Source organism: Canis lupus, chromosome 32 (assembly GCF_048164855.1).
Source record: "Canis lupus baileyi chromosome 32, mCanLup2.hap1, whole genome shotgun sequence".
NCBI classification, from domain to species: domain Eukaryota; kingdom Metazoa; phylum Chordata; class Mammalia; order Carnivora; family Canidae; genus Canis; species Canis lupus.
In genome coordinates, this window is record NC_132869.1 from 39,519,312 (window position 1) to 39,539,569 (window position 20,258).

The 20,258-nt window shown below is 41.0% G+C and overlaps 1 protein-coding gene and 1 long non-coding RNA gene across 6 annotated transcripts in view; one reads left to right on the forward strand and one right to left on the reverse strand.

Annotated features, from left to right (window-relative positions):
* The window catches only part of BBS4 (Bardet-Biedl syndrome 4), a 57,493-nt gene that overhangs the window by 29,782 nt on the left and 7,453 nt on the right, over positions 1-20,258 (forward strand). For all 5 annotated transcript variants that reach the window (XM_072809528.1, XM_072809531.1, XM_072809529.1 and 2 more), the window contains 6 exons: positions 5,679-5,758; positions 9,124-9,187; positions 10,446-10,557; positions 11,536-11,608; positions 16,611-16,664; positions 17,929-18,056. In XM_072809528.1, the coding sequence (XP_072665629.1) occupies positions 5,679-5,758; positions 9,124-9,187; positions 10,446-10,557; positions 11,536-11,608; positions 16,611-16,664; positions 17,929-18,056 (511 nt within the window). The remainder of the gene's footprint in view (positions 1-5,678; positions 5,759-9,123; positions 9,188-10,445; positions 10,558-11,535; positions 11,609-16,610; positions 16,665-17,928; positions 18,057-20,258) is intronic.
* LOC140623250 (uncharacterized) lies at positions 9,300-12,828 on the reverse strand. The gene is made up of 2 exons (XR_012022922.1): positions 12,554-12,828; positions 9,300-12,237 (listed from the first exon to the last, which is right to left on the reverse strand). It is a non-coding gene; the product is annotated as an uncharacterized lncRNA (long non-coding RNA).

Consider the following 20,258-nt stretch of genomic DNA (forward strand, 5'->3'; position numbering starts at 1 on the left):
CCCTCCTCTTCTATACTGGTATTATAGAAATTAATCTTTAGGTGGAGGAGGTATTTAATTTGATTCTTGATACTGTTTTTAATAGTGTACATAAAGAACAGTGCATAAATCGTATTCGTATAGCTCAATAAATTTTCACAAGGTCCATGTATCCATCTATCCATCTATCCATCTTGATTAAGCTATAGAACATCATCAGCATCCCAGAGGCCTCCCTCATGCCCCCTACTGGTCATTACTCCTCTCAAAAGTGGTTACTTACATCCAACTTCTGTTGCGTAGATCAGTTTTGCTGTGCTTTTGAACTTAGGATCAACAATTATTCAGTATTTGCTTAAGAAATATATTTTTCGGGATCCCTGGGTGGTGCAGCGGTTTGGCGCCTGCCTTTGGCCCAGGGCGCGATTCTGGAGACCTGGGATCGAATCCCACATCAGGCTCCTGGTGCATGGAGCCTGCTTCTCCCTCTGCCTATGTCTCTGCCTCTCTCTCTCTCTGTGACTATCATAAATAAATAAAAATTAAAAAAAAAAGAAATATATTTTTCATTGTTATATAGTATCCCACTGTTAGGCTATACCCTAGTTTATTCAGTTTACTCTTTCTGTCTTCCTTTCTGTTCTTTTCTTCCTTTTTCCTGCCTTCCAAGATTTTATTTATTTATGAGAGAGAGAGAGAGAGAGAGAGAGAGCAAGTGCATGCAAGGATGAGCAGGGGGAGGGGCAGAGGCAGAGGGAGAGGGAGAAGCAGGTTCCTCACTGAGCAGGGAGCCAGATGCGGGGCTTGATTCCAGGACTCTGGGATCATGACCTGAGCTGAAGGCAGCCACTTAAATGACTGAGCCACCCAGGAACCTCAGTTCAATTTACTCTTTTTTTTTTTTTTTTAAGGTTTTATTTATTTATTCATGAGAGACACAGAGAGAGAGGCAGAGACATAGGCAGAGAGAGAGGCAGGCTCCCTGCAGGGAGCCGGATATGGGACTTGATCCCAGGACCTTGGGATCACGCCCTGAGCCAAAGGCAGACACTTAACCACTCACCCTTAGTTTACTCTTGATGAACATAGGGAAACTTTAATTTTAAGATGTTATGCATAATGTCACCATGACATCTTGTACATGTGATTTGAGTACAATGTATGTATCTAGGAGTAGAATTGCTTGGTCACTTGGTCACAGGATATATTTAGGTTCAGTAGTTATAAGCAAACAGTGTCCAAGTATGTTTAATAATTATATATACTTATGGAATATATTTAAGTAAATCATATAAATAAAAAATATAAATACATATAGGAGGATACATACAGACTCAGGCACCCCTAAAAAGGATAAAGTGTAATTATTAAATTTTGATTTGAGGAAGTAAAATAGGATATGTAGTAAAACCATACTTGATCTTTTTGACTTTTTCATTCTTCCTCATCCTATTTAAGCTCACAAGAAGTAAGCAAGTTGGGTAGCAAACAATTTAAGAATAATAATAATTATTATTTATTTATTTTTATTTTTTTTTAAAGAATAATAATTTTTTAAAAGCCAGCTTCTATTTATCTTGAGGTGAATACTGACGTGGTCCAGTCTCCTCCTCTTTCATCATCATTTATGAACGGAATTGAGGTTTCTGGTGATCGTGGGCCTGGGTGCCCTCAGATCCACATTCCACACTTTTCCCTTCTTTGCTGTGTATTATGAAGAGCCTACCCTTGCAGGCTTCTTTCCTTTCCATGCCCCTGTGTCAGCAGTTTCTGTGTCAGCAGTTGTCTGGGTTAGCAAGTGGGGGGAACTGGCAGGAGATTGGAGGCCAGGAAGGAGAACCCATGGCTTTCCCCTCTCTCTGCTTGGGGAAGTTGGAGGAGTGAGGTGGTCTCTGGAAGCATCTTCTGTTGCTTCAAGCCATCTTGTTTTTAGTTTCTTCCTGATAACTTCGGTCGTGGATGCTGGTGACAACACATTTCCTCCCCTTTTCCTTCCAGGTGGTAGCTTTTTGCTCCCATGCTAACTTTTGATTTGTCTCACTGTTCCCTTTTGGGCCTCTCATTTCATTCATCACCGTTCGTGCCATTGAAATCCCTATGTTTTGGGATCCCTGGGTGGCACAGCGGTTTAGCGCCTGCCTTTGGCCCAGGGCGCCATCCTGGAGACCCAGTATTGAATCCCACATCGGGCTCCCGGTGCATGGAGCCTGCTTCTCCTTCTGCCTATGTCTCTGCCTGTCTCTCTCTCTCTCTGTGACTATCATTAAAAAAAAAAAAAAAAAAAAATCCCTATGTTTTAAATTCTCAAGTGGTTTCCATCTTCCCTTGTTAGACCCCGACTAATACAGAGCTCAAACTGATAGTAATAATGTCTTACATTTATATTCGTCTATACATTTATATTCGTTTCAAGATTTGTTCTCTTTCTTTTAATTCCAGTATAGTTAGCATACAGTGTTATATTAGTTTCAGGTGTACAATATAGCTATTCAACAATTCCATATATTATTCAGTGCTCATCAAGATAAGTGTACTCTTTTTTTTTTTTTTTTTTTTATGATAGTCACAGAGAGAGAGAGAGAGAGGCAGAGATATAGGCAGAGGGAGAAGCAGGCTCCATGCACCAGGAGCCTGATGTGGGATTCGATCCCGGGTCTCCAGGATCGCGCCCTGGGCCAAAGGCAGGCGCCAAACCGCTACGCCACCCAGGGATCCCAAGATAAGTGTACTCTTATCCCTTTATCTACTTCCACCATCCTTCCCCCTCCACCCATACTATCGGTTTCCTTTCTGTAGTTAAGAGTCTGTCTTTGGTTTATCTTCTTTTCCCCCTTTGTTTTGTTTCTTAAATTACACATATAAGTAAAATCATATGGTATTTATCTCTTTCTGACTGATTTCACTTAGCATTATACCTTCTAGATCCATCTATGTTGTTGCAAGTGGCAAGATTTCATTCTTTTTTATGGCTGAGAAATATTCCATTACACATACACACACACGCCCCACACCCCACATCTTTATCCATTCATCTCTTGATGGACGCTTAGACTGCTACTATATCTTGGCTATTGTAAATAATGCTGCCATAAACATAGGAGTGCATATCTCTTCAAATTTGTTTTTCCATATTCTTTGGGTAAATATCCAGTAGGAGGATTGCTGGATCGAAGGTTATTTCTATTTTTAACTTCTTGAGGAACCTCCATACTGTGCCACAGTGGCTATACCAGTTTGCATTCCCACCGACAGTTCACAAGGATTCCTTTTTCTCTACATCATCACCAACACATGTTGCTTCTTTTGTGTTATTGATTCTGACAGTGTGAGGTGATCTCTCATTGTGGTTTTGATTTGCATTTCCCTGATGATGAATGAGGTTAAGCAACTTTTCATGTGTCTGTTGGCCATCTGTATGTCTTCTTTGGAGAAATGTCTGTTCTTGTCTTCTGCCCATTTTTTAATTGGATTATTTTTTTTTGTTGTTCTATAAGTTCTTTATATATTTTGGATATTAACCCCTTGTCAGATATGTCATGTGCAAGTATCTTCTCCCATTTAGTAGGTTGTCTTTTGTTGGTTTCCTTTGCTGTCCAGAAGTTTTTTATTTTGATGTAGTCCCAAAAGTTTATTTTTACTTTTGTTTTCCTTGCCTCAGTAGATTTGTCATATCTTTCAATGACCCAAATAATATGTTGAGGCAGAAAAGTATTATAAGTCCTATTATAACATGAGGAAATTTACATTTATTGGATGACCACTTTCAGATTTTTCGTTAATTTTCCACTGAAAATTATTGAGGGAAAAATGGAGGCCCAGAGAAGCTAAATAATTTGCTATAGGTCCCGAGAAAGCTGGTACTGAATCAGGATGGGAATTCTACATAAAAACAAAACAAAACATGTGCTGTATCTCCTCATCCCAGAAGAGATCCTTTACCAAAGAAGACTTTATTTATACTTAGAAAAGTCTTAGTCATTTTAGAAAATTTTTCAATAAAATTCAAAGCACAGTAATTTTCTGCTCAGCCTTCATATATCCAGGATGTCATTCCCTAGCATTAATCAAAATTTAATATAAAATGTGAGTTAGGGAGATTACTAAGAGATTTGGCACCTAGGGCAAATTATAAGGGAGAAGAATTCTTGCAGTTGTCATGTTTATTTGGTTATGTAATTGTTTCACATAGAAGTGTTTCTTCCTTCTGGCATAGAAAAGCATATCCATACTTTCATAATTTTATCTTATAAATTCCATTGATATTCCCTGTTCTTGGGAAGGAGTAAGCAGCATTAATTATTGTGTTCTGGCACCATTGACTCTGGGTCATAGTAAACTTTTTTCCTTCCTGTCATATTATGGATCTACAAATCTTAGGTTTCCTGTTGATGTATCTCTTAAGGTTATGGGACAGAATGATGACAAATATTTAGAAATTGTTTCCACCTGTTTTCCTGCTGTATTCTTTCTTTTACATTTTTAAAAGGGAATATTTCAAATATGTATTAAAGTGTATAAAAATATGAACATCCGTGTACTCACTGGCCAGATTTAATAAGTGTAAACATTTAGTCATGTATAGTTTAGAGATCTATGTGTGTGTGTGTGTGTGTGTGTGTGTGTGTAGAATTAAAACATTAAAGAGTTAAAGTCTCCTTTTTCTTTCTTTTTTTTTTTTAATTTTTTATTTATTTATGATAGTCACACAGAGAGAGAGAGAGAGAGGCAGAGACACAGGCAGAGGGAGAAGCAGGCTCCATGCACCGGGAGCCTGACGTGGGATTCGATCCTGGGTTTCCAGGATCGCGCCCTGGGCCAAAGGCAGGCGCCAAACCGCTGTGCCACCCAGGGATCCCTCCTTTTTCTTTTTGAGAGAGAGAGAGAGGTGTGTGTGGAGGAGCAGAGGGAAAGAATCTTAAGCAGGCCCCACGCCTAGAACAGAGCCTGATGTGGGGCTCGATCCCAGGACCCTGAGATCATGACCTGAGCCAAAATCAGGAGTCAGATGCTTAACCGACTGAGCCACCCAAGTGCTCCTGAAGACTCCTTTTTAACTTTCCTCCCTCCCCCTTCCTCCCTACTTCTGTGAAGCCTTCTCTTTTTTTCCACAGAGGTTTTTCTTAATGTATTTTTACCCATATTTTTAAACTTTTAAATTCAAAAGGATAGTAACTCATTTTATGGTTTATCAGAAATTGTTTTCAGTGACTCAGTTAAAATTTTTTTTGGTCATTGTTGCCTTCTCATTCCTGGGCAGCAGTATAATGTTTTACTTGCTATTGCTAGGATTGTGTTTAACTATTTTACCTTTGATCTATCAGATGGGATGTTAACTGTGTTATGTTTTGTTTGTAATATTCCTGAAATATCCTTTAGAGAGTCGTCTGCTCACCTTCGATAACCAGGGAGAGAGAAAGGGAGAAGAGACAATGATTTTATTTTCTACAGGCCAAGTTATGGTCTGAGAAACTGACAGGATAGGCTGCAAAAACCGAAGAGAAGTATATATTCAATGTATAATAGTAGGACAAGTATCTTTAGTTTAAAGATCTAGACATTTTTGATGTATGATATTTTTGTGATCAGCAGCATGAAGAATTTAATGTGCTACTGCAGTAGGATTGTAGTCACATGTGAGCACAATGCTAAAGGAGAAAACCTAATAATGACTCTGTTGTCTGTCAAAATATGCTCTCCAGCTCAAGAGTTTCCAATTTTGGAGAAACAGAACTGGTTGATACATCTCCACTATATCCGGAAGGATTATGAAGCATGCAAGGTGAGTGATTGTAAAGATAGACACCGTAAGAGGCGGGCTTTGTTAGGCAACTAACAGAATGTGTCACACAGAGTTGTGGCAGTTTAAATCCCACTAATAATGTACAAATTCCTACACTGTGTGTCTCCCCACCCTTTGTGTATCACTTAGCTTTTGCTATGATAATGCTGCTTAACAACCTCAAAATTTCAGTGGTTTCCATCAACAAACATTTAGTTATTGCCCATGGGCCTTCAGACTGGCTGTGGGTTGCCTGGGTCTGACTGTAGGCTGGGGGTCAGGTTCAGGTGTCCTCCATGTGTCTTCTCATTTCAAGATGTGGATGAAGGAGGAGCCACTGTCTGGGACTTGGTCTTTTCGTGGGGGACAAATGCTCAACACAGCACGGTATTTACCTTTTTGATCTCTGGATAGGTTAAAAATGATATTTCATTGAGTATTATAATTCTCTTATTATGGTGAACATGATCATTATATGTATATTTAAAAACTATGTGTATTTCCTTTTTCTCTAAACTGTATCTTTGGTAACATATATGACATAACAGTACTAAAACATGCAAGATATATCCTTCGTTTTGTCTTTTTGGCATTCAGAACTTTGCATGCTTCTGAGGTTGTAGTTTTAAATCTGTGGCATTTGTACCTGTGGCACTGGACAGAACTGGGCATGTTCAACATGAATCTCAGAAGGTTTCTTTCTCTCCTATGATATTATCTTTTTCTGGTTTCCCTTTTCCTTTTTTTGACAACTTTTTCTGTTTCCTATTTTTGGCTTCTCTTCCTCATTTATTTCTTAAGAGTTGGGGATGTTCCTAGGTCCTCTCCTTGATCCCTTTGTCTGCTCATTTCATACATTTTTTTCTGATCTTCAGACCAGTTTGAAACCTGATGCTTCACAGGCATTTCAAATTTAGCTTTTCTGTAGCTGAATTTATCTGCTTTCCTCCAACCCTGTTCCTTCTCCTGTACTCTTTCGCAGGAATAGATACCATCTTTCACCCATCTGTCTGTGTCAGAATCCCCTGATTTATTTTCCCTAGTATATTATAGATAATCAGTAAGTTCTGGAGATCCTTGTCTACTGTCTCTTGAAATTGTCCACTTTATTCTCTCTCCGTGCTTTAGTTAATTCTCATCATTTTTGTTTAAATTACTGTAAGAATTCTTACACCAATCCTGCCTCCTTTCAATCTGTTTTCAGCAGTGCTCCAAAAATGACTTTTCTATAAAGCAAATAGAATTGAGTTACTTCCTGCTTACAGAGCAAATAGCACCGGGTTACTTCCTGCTTACAGAGCTTACAAACTTCTCAACTTCTTTATGGCTCTCAACTTCTTTAGCTTGGACTTGGAAGCCCTTTTCTCCCTCCTTTAGCCACCTCAGTTTCTCCTCCAACCCCTGTCAACACAGGATTTTAAAACTGTTGACTCCAGAAAGCCTTCCTTGAATCTCTAAGTTGACTCAGGTACTTGTTCTCTGAACTCCTGTCTCATACTGAGCTTAGCCTGTCACGGGAGGAAGGTAGAGCCTGTATTTTGCCATCAGAGAGCACCTGGCATCTACGGTGATGCCTAGAAATCTTTTCACGTTTTCTTTAGCTTGCCTAGATTCTAGATAAGGGTTGGGAAGCTTTTTTTGTAAGGGGCCAGATGGTAAATATTTTGGACTTTGTAGGCCACAGTCTCTGTTTCATACTCTTCATCTTATTCTTTTATAACCCTTTAAAAATGTGAAAACTACTCTTAGCTTGAGAGCTTTACAAAAACAGACTATGTAGCTCAGATTTGGCCCGTGCGCCATTGTTTGCTGACCCTTGTTCTATAAGCAGCCATAAGAGAGTTGAAATTTAAAAAAAATTCCAAACGAACATTATTAGTAATTATTTGTATTCTAGATTTCTTACATATGCTCCTTGACCATGTCTACTTTTTTCTTTCTTTTTTAAAAATTTTAACTTAAATTCAATTCAGTTGGCATATACTGTATTATTCATTTTATTTATTAAAGAGAGGGGATCCCTGGGTGGCGCAGCGGTTTGGCGCCTGCCTTTGGCCCAGGGCGCGATCCTGGAGACCCGGGATCGGATCCCACATCGGGCTCCCGGTGCATGGAGCCTGCTTTTCCCTCTGCCTATGTCTCTGCCTCTCTCTCTCTCTTTCTCTCTCTCTGTGACTATCATAAATAAATAAAAATTTAAAAAAATAAAAATAAAGAGAGAACAAGCATAAGCAGGTGGGGGGAGGGGCAGAGGAGGATGGAAAAGCAGATTCCCCACTGAGCAGGAAGCCAGATGTGGATCTTAATCCTAGGACCCTGGGATCATGACCTGAGGTGACAGCAGACATCCAACCGACTGAGCCACACAGACACTGCATCTGTTTTGTTTCTTAAATTCCACAGATGAGTGAAATCATATGATAATTGTCTTTCTCTATGTAATTTCGCTTAGCATAATACTGTCTAGTTCCATCCACATCGTTGCAAATGGCAAGACTTCATTCTTTTTGAGACTACTATTCCATTGTATACAAATACCACATCTTCTTTATTCTTTGATCTGTCGATGGACATCTAGGGTCTTTCTGTAGTTTGGCTATTGTGGACATTGCTGCTATAAACATTGGGGAGCATGTGCCCCTTTGAATGACTGTATCCTTTGGATAAATACCCAGTAGTGCAATTGCTGGGCCTTAGGGTAGCTATATTTTTAACTTCCATACTGTTTTCCGGAGTGGCTGCACCAGCTTGCATTCCTACCAACAGTGTAAGAGGGTTCCCCTTCCTCCACATCCTCACCAACATCTGTTGTTTATGGAAATGTTCATTTTAGCCATTCTGACTGATTGTAAGCTGGTATCTCGTTGTGGCTTTGATTTATATTTCCCTGATGCTGAATGATGTTGAGCAGTTTTTCATGTGTCTGTTGGCCATTTGTATGTCTTATTTGGAGAAATGTCTGTTCCTGTCTTCTGCAGATTTCTTAACTGGACTTTTTGTGTTTTGGGTGTTGAGTTTGATAAGTTCTTTATAGATTTGGGATACCAGCCCTTTATCTGATAAGACATTTGCAAATATCTTCTCCCATTCTGTAGGTTGCCTTTTAGTTTTTTTGACTGTTTCATTTGTTGTGCAAAAGCTTTTTATCCTGATGAAGTCCCAGTAGTTCACTTTTGCTTTTATTTCCCTTGCCTTTACACACTAGGCTAATAAGAAGTTGCTGCGGCTGAGGTCAGAGAGGTTGCTGCCTGCGTTCTCCTGTAGGATTTTGATAGATTCCTGTCTCATAGCCCACGTCTACCTTTTCTTAAAAACATTTCAAGACACTGAACTATTACTCAGAAGTATATTTCTTCCTCTTTCAGGCTGTTATCAAAGAGCAACTTCAGGAGACTCAGGGCTTATGTGAATATGCTATCTATGTCCAAGGTAAGATATATATATTTCTTCTCTTGTTGCTAGAGAAATGCATACTTTGTCTAGGTTCTTTTTTTTTTTCTTTGTCTAGGTTCTAAAAGAAGAGCAAACTACTTACGAAACATTTTATTTTTTTATTTTTTATTTTTTTTTTTATGAAACACTTTAAATTCAAATGTTCTACAAAGGTCTTATTCAGTATTACATTGTTTGAAATCAACATAATTATTGTGTGGGATTTGACCTCAGAAATGACTAGTTTTATTAAAAGTTGCTGCTGTCCTTCCCCCATTTCTCTAGTGTCTGGCTAGTGTTTTCAGAGTGAATGTTAGGGTCCCTGCTTCAGGCAGCAGCTTCAAGCCCAGAAGGGGCTTCCGGAAAGGCTCCTTGTAGTCAGGCTAAGAGAGATGAGGAAAGGCTTGAGGATTTTTTATAAGGGTGGTAGGATGAAGGGAAGAAGCCTAGAGGTATAGAGGATAAAGCAGAGAATAGATGAAATTTATCAAAAACCAAATATAGGAACCACTGACTGAAATTTTACCCTTTGGCATCTTTAGTTTTTCTAGGAATTTTCCTTTTGATTCTTTGATGTAAATGGTTTTGTTTACTATTTATTGGATTGATAGCCTTCAGATTAATATACAATTTTGTGACATAATTGGTAAGATACTGACACACCTAGGACATCATGGAAAAAAAAAAAAAAGTGCTCCTTTTTTGCCAATATTACAAGTTCCAGACTTTCAGTGCCTCATAATACTTAAACATGTCAATTCTTCTGAAAACTTAAGCCTGGGAAAAATGACCGATTTGCATTGGTTGCTATACTGAAAGCCAAGTCTGAGATATTAGTGCACTTGCAGCCAGAATCTCCTTGATTGCCTTTTCCCTGTTTGAGTGTTCTCAGGAAACAGCCAGATGGATGTCTGAATTATCATGATAAATAGAGTGTTTGATGGGGAAGCCCAGGAATATCCTTATTATGAAGAACTTGTGGGATAATTTGCAAGGCAGCTGATTATCCACGTGGTGGATGCTGGGAATGGGGAGTAGGTGGCTCTGAGATACCTTCTTAGAAAAAGTTTTAGATTGTCAACAATTTTGCTACTTGTTTCAGCCTACCTGAGGTCCTATCTGATTGTGTTAAAGATACAGTTATCCAAAGGATTCCTTTGGTATGATTTAAGTCCCTCTTCTTCAATTTTTCTGATATGAGACTGTTCTCCCCAGAACGTGATGATTTATTTCTGTGTTTTCTGTCTCTTGGCAGCATTAATATTTCGCCTGGAAGGAAATATCCAAGAGTCCCTAGAACTCTTTCAGACGTGTGCTGTTCTCAGCCCTCAGTGTGCTGATAACCTCAAACAGGTGGCCAGATCTTTGTGAGTATTTGCTGCCTGCAAGCCCTGGGGCATTCACAGACAACCACGTAGAATGCGTTCTCAGGCGCAGTGGCTGATTCTGGCAGCCTGACCAGCCTGCGGATACAGAGAGGGAGAGTTGCTCCATAGAGATACTGGGATCCACTTTGAAGAGTGGACTACTTTTGAAATTTGAGAAAATGAGTTATCAAGTATGAAGGAACGGGAGTATTTCAAACATTGTATAGTGTAGAGGGATGAGGAAACACTGATACTGTTTATCATATAAATAGTGATATCTTGTTACCTCGATCCGCTCTCTTACTGGCAACCCATAGAATTCTTTTCATCTGCTGTTCTAACACTTACTAAAATGCTTGACATAGTTAAGTTTTAGTAAGTGTGAGTCGAGTGGATGCCCTGACACTTCCTGGATGCAGTCAACCTCCAGTCTTTATAAACTGTTAGGTACGCTGATAGTTTTTCTACTCCAGAGCCATAAAGTATCCCACGGGGTCTCCAGCCCCACTTTCTTACCTACTGTCATCCATTCTTGTGCCGTCTTTGCATAGAGCCTGGATTGCCTGTGCCTCTCTTCAGAATCAGGATCTGATATCAAGGCAAGAGATTTAGTCTTGGAAGGGAAGGGCATGTAGATGGTGATGATGAATGCTTAACAGGCAAATATACTTTGGCTTGTTTCTTTTTTGTTCTACATTTGTGGTATGTTGCAGAAAATAAATCACAGAAGACTTTCACTAAAATCAGTGTAGAATGAGACCAAGACTGTGGGCCAGCTATCAGTGCAGCCCCTACCAAAAGAGCTTCTGTTGTTGATAAATACCAACCTCATTGGCCAAAGCAGCACAGCCAGCTAATAGGGAAGAGGCTTCCAGAATTTTCTCCCAGATGGAATATGGGTCAAATGAAGGACTAGTGGAGTTAGTCCTGTAAAAAGCTTTGAGTTAATAGTTACAGAAAATGTTATCTTTTCCACAGATTTCTTTTGGGAAAACATAAAGCTGCCATTGAAGTATATAATGAAGCAGCTAAACTTAACCAGAAAGATTGGGTAAGTGGAGAACTTTGTTCTTTGTTATTAGTGACCTGCTAATGGTTTCATTTGTCTTTTGTTATTGCTACTGAATTCCTATGTGACTCAAATGTCTTTATTTTATTCTCACACTTGATTGATGGTTTAGCTAAGCATAAGATCAAAAATCATGTTTCCTTATAACTTAGCAGACATTGCTGCCTGGTTTTCTGACACTCTTACCAGTCTGATTCTTGTTGATAACTCCACTTTCCTCTCTAGAAGCTTCTAGGGTTTTCTCTTTATCATTGGAGTTCTGAAATATCAATAATGGTTACCCAGAAGTGTTTCTTTCCTCTGCATCCCCCTCCCCCTGATCTATGGATCCTCAGATGGTTTTTCTCTGAGGATCCTGGCCCTATTTTGGGTCAGGGAAATTTTCTTTGAGTAGTTCTTTGCTTTTTTTCTTCTTGCTTCTCTTGTCTCTTTATACCAGTTAGGGTTTATAACTGCAATAAAAAATTTGACTAAACATTGGCTTTACCAATTAGGGGTTTATTTTTTCTCATGAAACAAATCCAGGTAAGTAGTTGCCAACATTGACTTGGTGGTCCAAGACGTCAAGGATGAGGCTTTTTCTTTATGGTCACAAGGTGTCTGCTGCAGCTCTAACATCACATCATCATTCCAGGCAGGGAGAAAAAGGAAACAACAAAGAGAAAAAGACAGACTGTATTAGGAAAGTATAGCTTTCCCTGAAATCCCCAATCAACTGCCACTTGTGTCATATCAACTCCCCCCCTCACCCCCCAAGCTTTAAAGAAGGCTGGGAAGTATAGTTTTTACATTGGATACATTGACATGTTAAACCAAGTTTTAGGGTCTGTTAGGAAGGGCAAAAAAGAGAGTGGATTAACTAGTGGCATCTGCCACAGTTTTCCATTGTCCTAAATGTGTTCTGTATTTGTTCTGCGTGTCTCTTACCTTGCATCTCACATATTCCCCCTCCCTGTCTTTTTTCTGTATATTCAGGGACATAGCCTCTCCATGTCTCTGACTCTTGAAGTTTTGTTTTGTTTTTGTTTTTTTTTTTTTTTAATTTTTATTTATTTATGATAGTCACACACAGAGAGAGAGAGGCAGAGACACAGGCAGAAGGAGAGGCAGAGACACAGGCAGAAGGAGAAGCAGGCTCCATGCACCCGGAGCCTGACGTGGGATTCGATCCCGGGTCTCCAGGATCGCGCCCTGGGCCAAAGGCAGGCGCTAAACCGCTGCGCCACCCAGGGATCCCGAAGTTTTGTTCTACCTTCCAGAATTACGTTTTCTTTCCTCTCTTTATTTTGGTTCTTCTTTCTCAGGCTGTTGGGGCTTTTTTTCTAATAGCTGACGACTCTTGGAAAGACCTAACTGTGTGTGAGAGATTAGATTGGTTCATACGGAGAGCTGGCGTGGATTTCTCCTGCAGTTCTTACGGCACTATTATTTTTGAGAAGTTTCCGTTTGTTGGTCACTTCTGTAGGTCTGAAGACGGAGATGCCACCAAGTATTTTATACCTAAATGCCAAAATGGAGCCAAAGATAAGGGAAAATTCATTCATTCATTCGTTCATTCAGTGAACAAATGAATGTCTGCTACATGACAGGCACTGGAAATACAAAGATGGATTGATGGATTATGGGACAATCAACTAGAATAGGAAATACAGACGAGAAGAGAAGGAAGTTTTGGGAGAGGATGATAAACCAGTCAGAGCTAAATCCTGTCTTTAAGATTGTGGACGTGATGTGTTTTTGCTTCTGGTAGGTTGTCTAAATTGAGGTGTGGTCAGTGCATGGCTGGATGTAGAAATCTGAAACTCAAGTGTTCTGGGCTAGAGAGATTAATCCTGGAGTCAACAATATAAAGGTGATGATTAAAGACATGAAATGGGATGAGATCACTCTTCAATGAGCTGAGGGTGGAAGCCTAGAAAAAGCGTTGAAGGGCTGAGCTAAAGAGGAAAAGAGCCCTCAGAGCAAGATACGGAGCAAGTGGAGCAGGGGAGCTCAGAGTCGTTTGGGCGTATAGAGAGTATCTGCTCATCCATCCACTTGGTTGAAGGAGCTCATTCGGTATTACTGACTCCCTTGTGAGAGCCATTCCATTCCATTGGTGCTAGTCGAGGTGGTCGTGGCCCCCAGCTGCCACTCTGTGTCCTACTTGCCTCTAAGTTCCTGTGGCCCACGGAAGACCTTGTAGCCCTACTTTCTTGGACTCATCATGGTACGCCATAGTGTGGCTGCAACAGGGGGATAGTCATTCCTCCTGCTGGTATCTCATTTGACTTCTGAAACCGCTCTGTTAAGTAGGGAGACTTTATCCTGTTGACCTCAGAGGGGTGAGAAGCCGAGGCTCTGGCTAGCTCGAGTGACTTGCTGAAAGAAGCACAGTGAGATGGGGGCAGAACCAGAGCTAGAATTCAGGCCTAGACTCTAAGATTCCTTACTGTGGGCCTGTGATTTTTCCACTCTCCAGCTGCCTTTTGCAGGATATCTGTTGGATTCCCTCATTCTGTGAAAGACACAATTTAACTCTTATTTTCCTTTTGTTTGTTCCTTTCCTTATTCAGTTTGTTTAAGGCCTGTTGCTGCTGCCTTCTCAAGTACTATCTATGACAAATGATGTTAAAGAGTTAGGGATTAGTTAGTTTTAGGGTGCTTAAAGGACAAGCATGGGTACATTTCTCCTCTTTCCACCTCCATCTGTATGTTAATGGGAAAGTACACACATTTTGGAGGCAAGCTGAGTTCAAGTCCCAGTGCTTTGTAATGTGTGGACATTATTTGGATTGTGATTTAAGAAAAAAAAAAAACTATAAAAAAAAAAAACCTTTTATGGGGTGTGAGACATTTATGAGTTTTATGCTTCTTGAACATGACTCAGTATCTGAAATAAGCAGTTATTTTTTTTTCAGGTCTGATAATGGTATTCTAAGTAGTTAAAAAAAAAAGACCTACTTTAGAACATACTGAAACATTTGTGGATGTTACGGTAGCTGGTATTTTTTTTTTAAAGATTTTATTTATTTATTCATGAAAGACACAGAGAGGCGCAGAGACACAGGCAGAGGGAGAAGCAGGCTCCTGCATGGACCTTGTAGCCCAACAACCCAACATGGGACTCGATCCCTGGTTTCCAGGATCATGCCCTGGGCTGAAGGCGGTGCTAAACCGCTGAGCCACCCGGGCTGCCCCTAGCTGGTATTTTGTAAGGTGGTGGGGTAGATGGGAGTATGGATTAGATGGTTGTTGGGACAGAGTGATGAGCCCATGGTGATTCTGTCTACATTTATGTATAGTTGAAATTCTTCTGAAGATTTTGACCTCATAAACCCTTGTGCTGATACTTGGTCTAAAGTTAGGAAAACTGGGATCCCTGGGTGGCTCAGCAGTTTGGCGCCTGCCTTTGGCCCAGGGCGCGATCCTGGAGACCTGGGATCGAGTCCCACGTCGGGCTCCCGGTGCATGGAGCCTGCTTCTCCTTCTGCCTGTGTCTCTGCCTCTCTCTCTCTCTGTGTGACTATCATAAATAAATAAAAATTTATAAAAAAAATAAAATAAAAAAAAATAAAGTTAGGAAAACTACTTAACCTGAGCTTCAGGTTTTTTTCTCTCTGGAGTCCAAATTGTTACACCTGTGTTTCAGATTTGCTGGGAATATTAAAGTAGTACATATATGACAACCATCTGGCATAGAGCCTGATGTGAAGTAGGTAATCAGTGAACCTTATTTTGTTATTTTAGGAGACTTGGAACACATTGAACCATTTGTTTCTGAGTCCTGGGGTCTGTGTTTCTTCAGACAGGGACACTTCTGGATCTAAATGTCCTCCTGGATCTAAATGTCCTCCCACACCTCTCCACTCCTAACAAGAAGGTCCTCACTGTTTCCCATAGAGCACTTTCCTCACTCCTGCTTCCTCTTTTCTCTTAAGCTACTGCAGATAAGGGGAGATTCAGTATAAGGAAAGAGAGATTCTTTAGAATTCAAGGTCAGGAAATGCAGACTTACGATGAACTAGAACCGGAAAGCTTTAGTAACCAAGGTGGCTACTCTGCATTGCTGCTTCATTTTTTCTTTCTGTAGGTCAGCAGTTGGCAAGCTGCTTCTGTAAAGGGCCTAGTGAATATTTTAAGCTTTGTGGTTTCATATAGTCTCTATTGTAACTACTTAACTCTAAAGTTCTAGTGTGAAAGTTCTATAGACAACGTGTAACAAGTCATTGGCTGTGTTCCAGTAAAATTTTATTTACAACAGAGATGCCCGAGTGGCCCAGGGGTTGACCATCTACCTTCAGCCCAGGACATGATCCTGGAGTCCCGGGATCGAGTCCCACGTCGGGCTCCCTGCATGGAGCCTGCTTCTCCCTCTGCCCATGTCTCTGCCTCTCTCTCTTTCTGTGTCTCTAATGAAAAAATAAATAAAATCTTAAAAAATTTTTTTTTATTTACAAGTAAAGCAGAGGATGGATTTGGGCCAAGGTTTGTAGACTTAAGCAGATTGGCTTTAATTCCATATATTCCGTTTCAGTGGCCTCCAGATAGTGTGGCTGGGCCTCAAGTCCACATTACCTAGTCAAGTCCTAGATTCCTAGGAGGAGGAATCTGATTTACACACCTACACACACACCTACACACACACACACATTTCCTTAGAGGTGAAGCAGGGGCTATGGGCAGTCTCTTCTGTGAGGAGGGCAGCCCTTAGAGAAGAGCAGGCCTGGGGCTGAGCTGGGTATGTACCCCCTCCAAAGACCCAGGATGATCACCTGTTTAGTTTACTCTGCCTTTTTCTCTTATAATCTGAATTTTTAATATTAAAAACCTGTTTTGTAGAATTAAATGTATTTAAGTACGAAATCTAGTAAAAAAACTACCTGTAGTGCCATTTAAAATGTAAGTTTTGCTGGACAGCAACAGTCCCTAGATGCCTGTTGTTTCATTCTGATCGTAACGGTGGAGTTTACATGTATGCTGTTTTACTTTCTTTTGTGTGTAGGAGATCTGTCACAACCTAGGAGTCTGCTACATTTATCTGAAACAGTTCGACAAGGTAATGTATGGGAATGGTGGTGGCGGTTGAGTGTTGGGCTTGGGAGCCCACTGAGGGTCCACTCGTTGCAGAGGCTACCTCGCTCGTGGCGTATTATTCCTGGGAAGTGCATGTAGAGATTTTGGAAGCAAAAATTGAAAGCGCAATACATTTATTCTCATTTTTCATCCATTTGCTTTTTTTTCTTTTCTGATTTTAGCAAGAAAATGACAAACTCTAGAAATGTTAGGAGGGAATGGCAGTAAAATCACTTCTCCCCCCTCCTCTCGTCCATCCCCAGGGTAATTTTCCAGTATAGAAACAAATGTTCAATAAAACTTAGATATCAAAAAGTGAACTCTTGGGTCTTAAAAGTGTAATCATGGCTGAGAGAGCTATCTTATGGTCTGATGGCAACTGATTTTAGTTTTTAAGGTTATTGGAAATGAATTTAAGTTTTAAGTGGATCTGATTTCTGACAGTTAAATTTATAATGTTATTTTCCATGTAAGAACTTAGATTTATTTAGCGGGTCTCCTTAAGTTTCCTGGGCAGATCTGCAGTGTGATATACTTGCTTAGGAGAGTTTTCTCCTCAGAGAATATTTCAAGCAAGTACATTTCTATTCATAGGGTTATTCTGAACCAAGGGAGAGGTGGGATTGGTCTTTGGTCAGACCTGTACTGAGGAGAAGGAGAATTATATTTAGATTTTACTGTAAAGCTAACAGAGCAAATCTAATACTGGACAGTGATGTAAATGGTTGTTGAATCAATGAATGACTTAAAGCCCTTATGGTCAACTATTAGGATAAAGCTCTTCCAGAGCAAGGAGTTTGTCAGTGAATACATGTTGGTGAATAAATGAGAACAGGGCATGCATTCATTGATCAAAATATTGGCGAGGAAAATGAGGTCCACCCCGCGGAAGGTGGTGCAGCTGGGATGGAGTTCAGGGCAGTGCTGGATTCTGTACTATGGCGCTCATATGAATTATGAAGTATGAGTCATGGGTATAAATATCAAGAAGCAGAGAATACTCAGGTTAATCATCTCGTATAAATACTCTCCCACGTGGCTCCAGAGGCAGACACCCCATGTTGCCATCTATCCTGTCAGCACGCAGTTTGGGTGTGTTTTAGTTTTTTGGGGTAGTGGGGGCTGTTGTCCGACATGTGGTGTTCCTGCATGAGTACGGCAGGAGCTCTGTTTTTACGCTGGCTACACCAGGCCACTGTCCTTTCATGCTAGTGATTTGGTTCTCTTTACTCCACGGATCTTGTTAGGCACATGACCAGCTGCACAATGCCCTACATCTTAACAGGCATGATTTGACTTACATCATGCTGGGGAAGATCCACTTGCTGCAGGGAGACTTGGACAAAGCCATCGAAATCTATAAGAAAGCAGTGGAGTAAGTATGTCTGTTTTCTTTAAGGCAATGAGAAAATAAATGGGAGTAGACATACGAACCCCCAAATTTAAGACTGATTACGGATTACCATGACTGATTACCAGCTGTGTGAGTTAGAGTAAAGCTCAAGCTAAGGTTAAAAGCTCCCAAGGGCTTGCTTACATAAGGAGGACTTGTGTTTCTCACCCTCAGTTTAGCTAGTCCGGCCTCGCAGGAGAGCTCTGCTCCACAAGACCAGTCAGGGATCCAGGTTCTTTTTCAGCTCACCATTCCTCACGTGTTGCCTTCACACGCATGGTGGGAGCTAATGTAACGTAGCATCCATGTTCCAGGCTGTGGTAAGGGGCGGTGGGTCAGGTACTGCTGAGTCAGCAGCTCGAAGGAAGGTTTTCCTGGTTCAGAACCTGCCACATTCCATGGTTTATGAGGTGAGGTGGCCACGAGCTGCAAGGGAAATGGGTACACACGTGCTCAGGAGGAAGGGGCGGATGGACTTTGGAGTCCGCTGGTAGTCTGCCATTGTGGTATTAAACTTTATAGCAGTGCTTGTTTCCAGAGACCTTGGGGTCAGAAATCCGATTCACTAAAAAACATGTGGCCTTCATTCTCATGAGACCAGTATCTTGTTTGCAAAACATCAGTAGGGTAGGCCAAACCCTTTGATAATGGAACTGACTGGCTTTCCCAGGATGGCGTTCCATGTTTCTTCTCTAGGGACACATACTATCTTATCTTTTTAATATAGGGTCTTGTTTGTTTTAAGTGGAATAGCTATAGCAAGATGTCTCGTTGGTTGTGTCACTTAACAGGATGTTTGGCCACAGAGTGTACTGTTCGTGATAATTAGTCTCTGAACTAAACTTAGATTTCTCCCAGTCACCTTTGTCTCCTACCATGGTAGTCACTTTTCTGGTTCTACCATCCACAACACTTCTTTCTGAATTTTCTTCAACCACATTTTGTGTCTAAAAAGACATAAAATTCCCTTGGCTTGGGGCACCTGGGTAGCTCAGTAGTTACCTTGTGATTTTGGCTGAGGTTGTGATCTCAGGGTTGTGAGATCGAGCCCTGTGTCAGGCTCCCCATTTGAGAGGAGTCTGCTTCAGAGTTTCTCTCTCTCCCTCTGCCCTTCCCCCTTTTCTTTCTCTCCCTGCCCCAAAATAAATAAATCTTAAAAAACAAACAAAAAACCCCTTGATTTGTTAAGTTACAAAAGACTCTTGTCACCAAGAGGCTAAGTTTACAGGGACAAGTAGGAAGGAGCCCATGTAGACTATTGTAAGCTTCTGTGGGGCTGGGTGGGAGCCTGATCCCTGACTTCTGTCTTCTAAAGCAGGCTCTTTGAGATTAGCTCACAGAAATCTAGAGGGTGACATTCTTCCAGGGGCTCGTCAAGGATGTAAGTCAGTAAAATTCCCAAGGGAAAAAGGGGACAGTGAGCATCTGGAACCTCACTGAGAATGGAGACCACTGCTTAGGACCCAGCTCTGGAGATGGTAGCCATGTTTTGGTGAGAGGGTGAGGGGGATGCCACCAGAACCAGCGAAGTTACAGAATTGGTTTGTGGGTGGGAGGCGATCCAAGTGGATATAGGATTACGGCAGAAAGTGAAGGGCAGATACTCAGTGGAATGGAGTAAGCTCCGTTTGGCATCTGGGCTTCCTCTGGCTGGGGCGCTGGCCTCTCTGGCGCTGCTCTCTCCATAGGTAACCAGTGCCCCTCATTCCTTAGAAGCAGGAGACGCTGTTCTTTGCATTTTGGCATTTTCACTGTTGAAACTGCTGATGATCCTACAGACAGAACAGCTCAGCTCAGTGTTGCTTAGATTTTTGTGACAAAGGCAAGTATCTGTGAGGGGTTGGGAAAGCAAAGAATCTATTAAGTCAGCGTTTATTCCCCAAAGCCAATGGTTAATTTTTTCCTCAAGCTGGTATGTGGCTTCCTTCTTTTTTAGTTTGGCTACTTAGTATGGCTTTTTGCTTAATATGGAGAGCAGAGCCTTAGGACCCCTGGGATCCTAAACCACGTAGAAAACTGCGGGCTCGCATTGTCAGTACCGGGAGACCAGAAAAACCACCAACCAACCAACCAACCAACCAAGCTGCGAGCGGGAACTGGCTACAACTGTGTGTTTTAGGCTGACTTGATTTATGGAGCATTGGACGTTAGTTACATCAGTAATCAGGACAGTCACACAGAATA